General features: G+C 43.0%; 1 protein-coding gene across 2 annotated transcripts; it reads right to left on the bottom strand.

Annotated features, from left to right (window-relative positions):
• LOC115167659 (dickkopf-related protein 4-like) lies at positions 1-4,695 on the bottom strand. Of its 2 annotated transcripts, XM_029722277.1 has the most exons (5): positions 4,667-4,695; positions 4,302-4,356; positions 4,040-4,165; positions 1,312-1,393; positions 1-1,201 (listed from the first exon to the last, which is right to left on the bottom strand). In XM_029722277.1, the coding sequence occupies exons 1-5, from the start codon at positions 4,669-4,671 to the stop codon at positions 900-902; spliced, it is 570 nt and encodes a 189-aa protein (XP_029578137.1). In that variant the 5' UTR covers positions 4,672-4,695; the 3' UTR covers positions 1-899. The 2 variants fall into 2 exon arrangements, with proteins under 2 accessions (XP_029578137.1, XP_029578136.1); XM_029722276.1 differs by lacking the exon at positions 4,667-4,695 and having other exon boundaries at positions 4,302-4,472.
• Between the last annotated feature and the right edge of the window lie 7,531 nt (positions 4,696-12,226).

Raw genomic sequence — 12,226 nt, 5'->3', positions numbered from 1 at the left:
TTTGAGGAAATTGCAGTTTATTTTTTATTTCACTATTCATTTTCATTACACAAATAACATTTTGATCTTAGGATCAATAATGTCACAGCTGTTTTCCATACTAAAAAGTGAAGTGCCACTCATGCACACCAGCTCTCCATGAACAGTAGGCTACAGGCTATAAAATGTTATGTTCTTCACCGTGTGAGTCATAGAAATTACGATCTTGCGTTCGGGCCTTTCCGGCAGTCTTCGTGGTTTTTATATGCGAGAACATAAGTTGTATAATTGTAAACTAACAAAGATTTATTTCTAGTTAGAACTCATGTATATTAGGTAAAATACAGCACCAACTACATCAATATCTGACAGGGCCCATTATGTGCTGCCTGGCCATTAAAGTGCAGCATTTTGCCACATGGGGTTTTGTGCTAACCCCACTTTTAGATTCTGATCGGTCACTGACTGGACTGGCTATTTTCAATTTAGGCCCAAGTGTCCCTCTTGGAGCAGGTCTAGACTGAATCAATGACATGAAACAATATTGAAACGGTCAGTGTGGATTCCAGGCTACAAAACCCAAAACCCTTTTCAAATATTGTCAATTTGTTGCTTATAATCTTCATCCAATAGATGGCACAAGTGGACATTGTGATGATGAGGTCTGGACCATTTGAGAGATGGTACCAGATTCCATTAAACTCAAGGAAGTTATGAAATGTGCAGATTTGTCTTTTAAAGATGAATAAGATTAGGTGAGGGGCTCAAATAAAAACAAAGAGTAGACCACCGGAGCTTGTATGGAATTAAATATACATTTACAAAAGCCTAACTTGCATTTAGCCTATAACATTTTAAACAAAGAATGGCACAAAAGTAGTTTATTGAGTCAAAAGTTTTGAGTGAAAGAAAGGCTTAAGTCATCCACATCTTCTCTCGGCATTACGCCTCTTGCCTGAGTGTCTAGCACTCCTCGTGTTCTCTCTCGGTTTGGGTAGACAAACTCCTTGGTTTTTGGGGCTTTCAGCCTGGGCACGACAGGTTAGCCCGAGTGCACAGTCGCAGCGGTCAAGATTTCTCCGCAGTTTAGAGCGTCCTCCTCGCAGGAAGCAGGTCTCTCCCTCCTTTGGGATGCGTTGACATCTTTTCCCTTTTAAATAGCGAACGCAGCACAGTCCTGCCTCACAGTCTCCAGAGCGCACGCATGTGGCCATCTCTGCAACTGGAGAGGGAACAGGACAGTTAATACCACACTCAGATATGCAGAGCTGCAAGAGTTGGAGGCAGCACACACAGTTTGGGACCAGGCTATCCTTTTCCAAGCTTTCTTACCTTTCCTTATGTTGTCGTCATCATCATGAGCAAGTTTTTCTTTACTCTGGTTATTTTTCTGAGATCCATTGCAGGTATTTCTCTGTGTAGATATAGGAACTACATTACCACTTACACATGACAGTCAGCAGCAAAATTAAAGTATGTAATGTTAGCATTTCAGTTTAAAAGGGCAATCTGTGATTGGTACATTTTGGTCTTTTGAATTCATGAAATAATCATTTATTCTTGAAGACAGTGGAGGCTGCTGAGGGGAGGACGGCTCATAATAATACCTGGAACGGCGCTAAGGGAATGGCATCAAACACATAGAAACCATGTGTTAGATACATTCCACTAATTCCACTCAAGCCATTACCACAAACCCGTCTTCCCCAATTAAGGTGCCACCAACCTCCTGTGCTAGAAGAATATAACATAAATGCGTCCTGAATTTAGTTCAACTGTCATACCCCATCAGAACCCAACCTGTAAGCTTGTTTCATTTATTCTATTGTTTGTAAACAATGTAATTGTAAACAAACACTGTGAAGCCTCAACATGGTTAAAACTATAAATTTGGCGCAGCGGTCTAAGGCACTGCATAGCAGTGCTAGAGGTGTCCCTACAGATCCAGGTTCAATCCCAGGCTGTGTTGCAACCAGCCGCAACCAGGAGACCCATGAGGCGGCGCACAATTGACCCAGCGTCGTCCGAGATAGGGGAGGGTTTGGCCGGCTGGGATGTCCTTGTCCCATCGCGCTCTAGCGACTCCTTGTGGTGGCTGGGCGCATAAACGCTGACTTCGGCGTTTCCTCTGACACATTGGTGGGCTGGCTTCGGTGTTAAGTGGGCAGTGTGTCAAGAAGCATTGCGGCTTGGCGGGGTCGTGTTTTGGAGGATGCATGGCTCTTGATCTTCGCCTCTCCCGAGTCCGTACGGGAGTTGCAGTGATGGGACAAGACTGTAACTACCAATTGGTTTCCACGGAATTGGGGAGCAAAAGAGGTAAGTAAATAAATAAATATAAATATATATATATATAGAGAGAGAGAGAGCTAGAGAGAGAGAGAGAGAGAGAGAGAGAGAATTTTCATCTCATGGATGTCAGTATTTGCATATAGCTTTGTCTATGAATTTGAGAGTAGTTACATTTCTCTTTCAACTGCAGATTGCCGCTTTCTGTTATTAATTAAGAGGTAATTTGGCACAAGGTCACACGATAAACAGTGAGCTCCAAAAGTATTAGGACAGTAGCTAGGTTTCCATCCAATTGGTGACAGATTTTCATGTGAATATTCTAAAATCTGCATAAAAACAATATGCTAATTTTCCTTCCAGAGATGTTCTCCCATCAAATTGACTTGATCCTGCTAAAATGCTGTGCGTGATGACGTAGTGCACATATAAATACCTTTTGCGGTTAAAATCCCATGTACCGAATTAAAAATACAAGTTAAAGGGGTTTCCATTGCATCTTCAACTCTACTGATGGTTTCCTCACAAAAAAATGATGTCATATAGCGAGTGTGCCAACTCTGGTATTGGCACGTGCGCTCTAGCCAACAGCGCGCAGATACACGTATAGACTACATGATGAGATTATTATGGACAAAAGAGCTGATTCGTTTTATTTGTCGAATGGCAGCCAAGCATCAATGATCATCATGGGGCAGCAGGTAGCCTAGTGGTTAGAGCGTTGTGCCAGTAACCGAAAGGTTACCTGACTGTATCCTTGAGCTGACAAGGTCAAATCTGTTGTTTTGCCCCTGAACAAGGCAGTTAACCCACTGTTATTAGGCCGTCATTGTAAATAAGAATTTGTTCTTAACTGACTTGCCTAATTAAATATAGCTTGTAAAAAAATATATAGAAGAAAAAATGGCACCAGAATAACACCCTTGTTATTTATTGGAATAGAGCATCAAGCTCATCACCTTGCACTTTCACCACCCTGTGAATTTCATCATAACTTTTCATCTGTAGCCTAATAAACTGCATACTTCCCCGACGAGTCGTAGTGGGAGGACCACATGTCATCATGTGACTCCAAGTTTACTTCGACATGATGTTTATTATATCAATATTTGCTTATAAAATCATTTCCACAAACATTTCTGGCATAATTTATTTCACTGACACAAAAAGGACTCATTGTCTAGCGTAAATGTTATTTTTCCATCAGGCATGTCATCACATGTTATATTTGACATGTTCTTTACTCGCATAAAAAGCTTGGAAGGAAAACTAGCTATTGAAATGTTTTGTTGTTGTGGCTCTGTGCTCCAGCCCTTTTGAAATGATACAATGGTTATGATGTTAAAGTGCAGACTGTCAGCTTTCATTTGAGGGTATTTTCATCCATATCTGGTGAACCATTTAGAAATTCCAAATTGTTTTTGTACATATTCATTTTAGGGTACCAAAAGTATAGGGACAAATTCACCTTTGTGTATTGCAGTATTCAAAAGATAGTATTTGGTCCCATATTACTAGCTTTCAACTATTACATCAAGTTTGTGAGTTATCCTTTTTTGGGGTGGTATGATATTTATGCCTCTGTAACTTGCTCACTTATCATTACTCACGATTCATTCAGGACTACCCGTAATCATGGTAGTATCCATATTTATGTAGAAGTGTTCAGAAACATATTCTATTATTTAAGAATTAATTTGACTACCCAGTGATAACTGTCTCAGATCCCTTCGTTCTTATCTCTCTCTCACACACACACTACAGCACTCACCGTTGACGGATTGCATTCTTGATCAGGACAAGATGGCCTGATGTGATGGCGAGTAGAAGATGTATCTGCCCTGCGACGTGTGTTCACATTATTCTGTACACCCACCGTTCCACTGTGCGGGTCCACCTGTATTACGAAGAAAAGCATTGGCCTAATTCAATCTGAAAAAGAGACACTTGAATGACACTTGAATAACTTGAATCCACACAGATGCAAAACGTAGCCTAAGCGTCACTGGTCACTCCACTGCAGGTGCTCTCACCTGTTCCAATAGATCCACCGCTTCTTTAGAGGATCGGATTGAATTGGAGTCGAGGCTGCGCACAAAACAATGAGAACACATGAAAAGCAAAGCGATCGTAGGTGTCCACATTGTTGACCAAATAAAATTACACATAATATCCAGCCGTTGTAAATAGCAAAATCTCTAATACAGAAGGCGAACCCACTTTCTCTGAGCAGAGCAGGTGTATCCTGGTATTTATAACCCTATACCGGCCCACCCGCACATTGTAAAGCTTCTACTTCTTTCATTGCACACCAAAACCCACACCAATCCCTCCTCCCAACACACAGAGGCTCTTTGAAACGTATTTTTAATAAATAAGAAATATTCTTTGAACAAACCGCATCAGTCGACATGGATGAGAGCTACATCCTGGCCGACCGGAACATATGGTAAGCTGCTCTCTTTAGAACTAGACTAGTTTAGGCTATAGGGGGAAATGTCGTAAAATGAAGAATTGTCAACCGTTTGATGGTCTGAGATCCCTATCTATCACTCCTGTAATAATAATAATTAGGATATTAACTGTCTAAAATAATGTAGTAGGCTATAATAAATGTGTTACCTCCACCTTATTTTGATATTTTCCTATTCTCTAAGTAGGCTACTTGACTCTGAAATGAATTTTAAAAATAAGGGTGTCAAACACTTTCGTCCTGTTCACCTTTCCCTTGCCCAATTGCTTCATTTTTTTTGTTAGATACAGATCAAACATGTCAAAGTGAGGGCAGGTATTTACGAGATCAGAGGACTGATATGAGGGGTTGATTCTGTCCATTTTGTCTATTAATGCTTACCCAGCAGTCAATACATGATATATTAGTCTACTTTTCATGATGTTAAATTAATATATTGAATAATCTATATCATCAGGCGATATATTGAATCATATATGACACTATTACTGCACCCATTGGGAATCTCCTCCCCGCACAAATTGCCTTATTTCAAAGGCTCGAGCAAGAGGGATGCATTTGGGAGCTGCGGGTCCAGAGTCCGACAGAGATCATTGCGGCGCGGTAGGCATTTTTCATGCTGCGGTTGGGAGCGGGCGGTCAGACAGATAACTTTGTTTTGTCTCGCAGATTATTTGGAAACGGCCAACTTTTTTTGTTTGCGTTAGTTTAGGCCTACCTTTGTGTATTTTTCACAAACTATCAGAATTTGCTGCTTCGAGTGATGTAGCTTACCTCTCCTCTCCTATAGTTGGGCGTCTGAGATCAGGTGCGAGTAGTATATGTGTGGTCTCAATAAATAGAGTAGGTTGTCAATGCATTGGCGTATAATCACGTGGCAGTTATCGTTCTAAGGAAATTAAATATGATTAGACTATAGTTACCTACAGTCAGTGTCTGTAAATAAATATTGATAATGGAAAGAAGTGGAGGGAGGTGCAACCATTGAGTGATGGTGCAATCAAAAAATGACAATCATTGAAAAGGAAAAGACGCAACAAGCATAGGCAACCATGGTGAGCGAGCATTGCGCCTATTCTATTTCAATAAATATTGATTCACCCCTTCATTTCTCTCTGTCTGCAAATAGTACTTCTAAAAGTTATACTTTATTCTTTATGCAAAACATAGCTCAATAGAAATTGCAAGTGTCCGCTGTCATCATTCTTGCTGCTTCAAGTTTAGTTGCCATAAGTGCTGGATCAGGTGTCCATGTGGTCTGACCCCTGGAATTTTTCCACATTTTGTTAGGTTACAACCTTATTCTAAAATGGATTACATTCTTTTTCACCCCTCATCAATCTACACACAATTGCCCATAATGACAAAGCAAAAACAAGTTTTTAATTACTTTAGCAAATTTCTTTAAAAAAATAAAATAATGAAATATCAGATTTATATTAGTATTCAGACCCTTTACTCGGTACTTTGTTGAAGCACCTTTGACATTGATTACAGTCTCGAGTCTTCTTGGGTATGATGATACAAGCTCGGCACACCTGTATTTGGGGAGTTTCTCCCATTCTTCTCTACAGATCCTCTCAAGCTCTGTAAGGTTGGATGGGGAGCGTCGCTGCACAGCTATTTTCAGGTCTCTCTAGAGATGTTCAATCGGGTTCAAGTCCGGGCTCTGGCTGGGCCTCTCAAGGATATTCATAGACTTGTCCCAAAGCCACTCCTGCGTTGTCTTGGCTATGTCCTTAGTGTCGTTGTCCTGTTGGAAAGTGAACCTTCGCCCAAGTCTGAGGTCCTGAGCACTCTGGAGAAGGTTTTAATCAATGGATCTCTCTGTACTTTTCTCCGTTCATCTTTCCCTCGATCCTGACTAGTCTCCCAGTCCCTGCTGCTGAAAAACATTCCCACAGCACGATGCTGCCGCCACGATGCTTCACCGTAGGCATGGTGCCAGGTTTCCTCCAGACGTGATGCTTGGCCTTCAGGCCAAAGAGATCAATCTTGGTTTCATCAGACCAGAGAATCTTGAGAGACCTTAAGGTGCCTTTTGGCAAACGGAAATCGGGCTGTCATGTGCCTTTTACTGAGGAGTGGCTTCCGTCTGGCCACTCTACCATAAACACCTGATTGGTGGAGTGCTGCAGAGATGATTGTCCTTCTGGAAGGTTCTCGCATCTCCACAGAGAAACTCTGGACCAAGGCCCTTCTCCCCTGATTGCTCTGTTTGGCCGGGAGGCCAGTTCTAAGAAGAGTCGTAGTGGTTCAAAACATCTTCCATTTAAGAATGATGGAGGCCACTGTGTTCTTGGGGACCTTCAATGCTGCAGAAATGTTTTGGTACCCTTCCCCATGTCTGTGCTTTGACACAATCCTGGGACTGAACACCTCCCTCTGCAACTGGATCTGGACTTCTTGATGGGACATCCCCAGGTGGTAACGTTAGGCAACAACCCCTCTGCCACGCTGACCCTCAACACGGGGGCTCCTAAGGTGTTTGTGCTTAGTCCCCTCCTGTACTTCCTGTTCACCCACAATTGCGTAGCCATGCACGACTCCGACACCATCAACAAATTTGCTGATGACTCAATGGTGGTAGGCCTGATCACAGATGGTGATGAGACAGCCTACAGGGAGGAGTTCAGAGACTTGGCAGTGTGGTGCCAGGACAACAGCCAAGGAGCTGATTGTGGACTGCAGGAAAAAAAGAGAAGAGCACATCCACATTGACGGAGCTGTAGTGGAGCAGGTTGAGAGCTTGAAGTTCCTTGGTGTCCACATCACTAAGGACTTAACATGGTCCACACACACCCTCAGAGTCATGAAGAAGGCACAACAGTGCTTCTTCGACCTCTGGAGGCTGGAAAGATTTGGCATTGGTAATTGGATACTCAAAATGTTCTACAGCTGAACCATCGAGAACATCTTGACTGGCTGCATCACCGCTTGGTATGGCAAATACAACACCACGACCTAAAAGCGCTACAGAGGTTGTTGCGGACAGCCCAGTACATCACTGGGGTCAACCTCCCTGCCATCCAGGACCTCTATATCAGGCGGTTACGGAGGAAGGCCTGCATTTATTTTATTTTTGCCGAGTGGTGCAGTGCTCTAGGGCAACCCCAGGCTGTGTTACAGCCGGTCGTGCCTTTATGTAAATGTTTACCTCAAATACCTAGTACTCTGCACAGTGATATGGTACTGGTAGTCCATGTATATAGCTTAATTATTGTGCATTTTATTCCTCTTTTGTTAAATTGAATTGTGGGGAGGACTGTGGATCTGTCTCAAATCAAATCAAATTTTATTAGTAACATGCACCGAATACAACAGGTGTAGACCTTAGTGAAATTCTTACTTACAAATCCCTAACCAACAATGCAGTTTAGAAAATATGAATAAGAATAAGAAATAAAAGGAACAAGTAATTAAAGAGCAGCAGTAAAATAACAGTAGCGAGACTCTATACAGGGGGTACCGGTACAGAGTCAATGTGCGGGGGCACCGGTTAGTTGAGGTAATTGAGGTAATATGTACGTGTAGGTAGAGTTATTAAAGTGACTATGCATACAGTGGGGGAAAAAAATATTTGATCCCCTGCTGATTTTGTACGTTTGCCCACTGACAAAGAAATGATCAGTCTATAATTTTAATGGTAGGTTTATATGAACAGTGAGAGACAGAATAACAACAAAAGAATCCAGAAAAATGCATGTCAAAAATGTTATAAAATGATTTCCATTTTAATGAGGGAAATAATTATTTGACCCCTCTGCAAAACATGACTTAGTACTTGGTGGCAAAACCATTGTTGGCAATCACAGAGGCCAGACGTTTCTTGTAGTTGGCCACCAGGTTTGCCCACATCTCAGGAGGGATTTTGTCCCACTCCTCTTTGCAGATCTTCTCCAAGTCATTAAGGTTTCGAGGCTGACGTTTGGCAACTCGAACCTTCAGCTCCCTCCACAGATTTTCTATGGGATTAAGGTCTGGAGACTGGCTAGGCCACTCCAGGACCTTAATGTGCTTCTTCTTGAGCTACTCCTTTGTTGCCTTGGCCGTGTGTTTTGGGTCATTGTCATGCTGGAATACCCATCCACAACCCATTTTCAATGCCCTGGCTGAGGGAAGGAGGTTCTCACCCAAGATTTGACAGTACATGGCCCCGTCAAATGATGCGGTGAAGTTGTCCTGTCCCCTTAGCAGAAAAACACCCCTTAAAGCATAATGTTTCCACCTCCATGTTTGACGGTGGAGATGGTGCTCTTGGGGTCATAGGCAGCATTCCTCCTCCTCCAAACACGGCGAGTTGAGTTGATGCCAAAGAGCTCCATTTTGGTCTCATCTAACCACAACACTTTCACCAGTTGTCCTCTGAATCATTCAGATGTTCATTGGCAAAATTCAGACGGGCATGTATATGTATTCTTGAGCAGGGGGACCTTGCTCAAGGATTTCAGTCCTTCACGGCGTAGTGTGTTACCAATTGTTTTCTTGGTGACAATGGTCCCAGCTGCCTTGAGATCATTGACAAGATCCTCCCGTGTAGTTCTGGGCTGATTCCTCACCGTTCTCATGATCATTGCAACCCCACGAGGTGAGATCTTGCATGGATCCCCAGGCCGAGGGATTTTGACAGTTCTTTTGTGCTTCTTCCATTTGCGAATAATCGCACCAAATGTTGTCACCTTCTCACCAAGCTGCTTGGCGATGGTCTTGTAGCCCATTCCAGCCTTGTGTAGGTCTACAATCTTGTCCCTGACATCCTTGGAGAGCTCGTTGGTCTTGGCCATGATGGAGAGTTTGGAATCTGATTGATTGATTGCTTCTGTGGACATGTGTCTTTTTTACAGGTAACAAGCTGCGGTTAGGAGCACTCCCTTTAAGTGTGTGCTCCTAATCTCAGCTCGTTACCTGTATAAAAGACACCTGGGAGCCAGAAATCTTTCTGATTGAGAGGGAGTCAAATACTTATTTCCCTCATTAAAATGCTAATCAATTTATAACATTTTTGACATGCGTTTTCCTGGATATTTTTGTTGTTATTCTGTCTCTCACTGTTCAAATAAACCTACCATTAAAATTATGGACTGATCCTTTCTTTATCAGTGGGAAAATGTACAAAATCAGCAGGGGATCAAATACTTTTTTCCCCCCACTGTAGCTAATAACAGAGAGTAGCAGCGGCGTAAAAGAGGGGGTTGGGGGGGCAATGCAAATAGTCTGGGTAGCCATTTGATGAGATGTTCAGGAGTCTTATGGTTTGGGGGTAGAAGCTGTTTAGAAGCCTCTTGCACCTAGACTTGGCGCTCCAGTACCACTTGCCGTGCTGTACCAGAGAGGACAGTCTATGACTAGGGTGGCTGGAGTCTTTGACAATTGTTAGGGCCTTCCTCTGACATCGCCTGGTAGAGAGGTCCTGGATGGCAGGAAGCTTAGCCCCAGTGATGCACTGGGCTGTGTGCACTACCCTCTGTAGTGCCTCGCGGTCGGAGACCAAGCAGTTGCCATACTAGGTAGTGATGCAACCAGTCAGGATGCTCTCAATGGTGCAGCTGTAGAACCTTTTGAGGATCTGAGGACCCATGCCAAATCTTTTCAATCTCCTGAGGGGGAATAGGTTTTGTCGTGCCCTCTTCACAACTGCCTTAGTGTGCTAGAACCATGATAGTTTCTTGGTGATGTGGACACCAAGGAACTTGAAGCTCTCAACTTGCTTCACTACAGCCCCGTCAATGAGAATGGGGCGTGCTTGGTCCTCCTTTTCCTGTAGTCCACAATCATCACCTTAGTTTTGATCACGTTGAGGGAGAGGTTGCTGTCCTTGCACCACATGGCCAGGTCTCTGACCTCCTCCCTATAGGCTATCTCGGCATTGCCGGTGATCAGGCCTACCACTGTTGTGTCATCGACAAACTTAATGATGGTGTTGGAGATGTGCCTGGCTGTGCAGTCATGAGTGAACAGGGAGTACAGCCAGCCTGCCAGCTTAGTGGAGTCTGCCACTAGCACAGTTAGCGTAGTCAGCTCAGCTTTCCCCATTGAGACCGTGTCTGTGCCTCGATCTTGGTTGGGCAAAATTAAAAATGGCGGTGTTCGCTTCAGTAATCTTACTAGTATAAAGACCTCCTCCATTCCTGCCATTATTGAAAGAGATTGTGATACTTCACATCTCAAAATTGGGTTACTTAATGTTAGATCCCTCACTTCCAAGGCAGTTATAGTCAATGAACTAATCACTGATCATAATCTTGATGTGATTGGCCTGACTGAAACATGGCTTAAGCCTGATGAATTTACTGTGTTAAATGAGGCCTCACCCCCTGGTTACACTAGTGACCAAACCCCCCGTGCATCCGGCAAAGGCGGAGGTGTTGCTAACATTTACGATAGCAAATTTCAATTTACAAAAAAAAAAACAATGACGTTTTCGTCTTTTGAGCTTCTAGTCATGAAATCTATGCAGCCTACTCAATCACTTTTTATAGCTACTGTTTACAGGCCTCCTGGGCCATATGCAGTGTTCCTTACTGAGTTCCCTGAATTCCTATCGGATCTTGTAGTCATAGCAGATAATATTCTAATTTTTGGTGACTTTAACATTCACATGGAAAAGTCCACAGACCCACTCCAAAAGGCTTTCGGAGCCATCATCGACTCAGTGGGTTTTGTCCAACATGTTTCTGGACCTACTCACTGCCACAGTCATACTCTGGACCTAGTTTTGTCCCATGGAATAAATGTTGTGGATCTTAATGTTTTTCCTCATAATCCTGGATAATCGGACCACCATTTTATTGCGTTTACAATTGCAACAAATAATCTGCTCAGACCCCAACCAAGGAAGATTAAAAGTCGTGCTATAAATTCTCAGACAACCCAAAGATTCCTTGATGCCCTTCCAGACTCCCTCTGCCTACCCAAGGACGTCAGAGGACAAGAATCAGTTAACCACCTAACCGAGGAACTCAATTCAACCTTGCGCAATACCCTAGATGCAGTTGCACCCCTAAAAATTAAAAACATCTGTCATAAGAAACTAGCTCCCTGGTATACAGAAAATACACGAGCTCTGAAGCAAGCTTCCAGAAAATTGGAACGGAAATGGCGCCACACTAAACTGGAAGTCTTCCGACTAGCTTGGAAAGACAGTACCGTGCAGTATCGAAGAGCCCTCACTGCTGCACGATCATCCTATTTTTCCAACTTAATTGAGGAAAATAAGAACAATCCGAAATTTCTTTTTGACACTGTCGCAAAGCTAACTAAAAAGCAGCATTCGCAAATGGAGGATGGCTTTCACTTCAGCAGTAATAAATTTATGAACTTTTTTGAGGAAAAGATCATGATCATTAGAAAGCAAATGACGGACTCCTCTTTAAATCTGGGTATTCCTCCAGGGCTTCATTGTCCAGAGTCTGCACAACTCTGCCAGGACCTTGGCTCAAGGGAGATACTAAAGTGTTTTAGTACTATATCTCTTGACACAATGAT

This window comes from Salmo trutta, chromosome 29, assembly GCF_901001165.1.
Source record: "Salmo trutta chromosome 29, fSalTru1.1, whole genome shotgun sequence".
NCBI lineage: Eukaryota > Metazoa > Chordata > Actinopteri > Salmoniformes > Salmonidae > Salmo > Salmo trutta.
Note: the sequence above shows the minus strand (reverse complement) of the source record. Positions and strands in the feature narration are given on the sequence as shown.

Excerpts from the sequence above, each read along its gene's own strand:
- LOC115167659 (XM_029722276.1), bottom strand. The coding sequence starts at position 4,436 with ATGTGTAATTTTATTTGGTCAACAATGTGGACACCTACGATCGCTTTG. Across the intron at positions 1,394-4,039 it reads AAGAATGCAATCCGTCAACG|AGAAATACCTGCAATGGATC; the intron begins GTGAGTGCTGTA and ends ATATCTACACAG. Across the intron at positions 1,202-1,311 it reads TGACGACAACATAAGGAAAG|TTGCAGAGATGGCCACATGC; the intron begins GTAAGAAAGCTT and ends TTCCCTCTCCAG.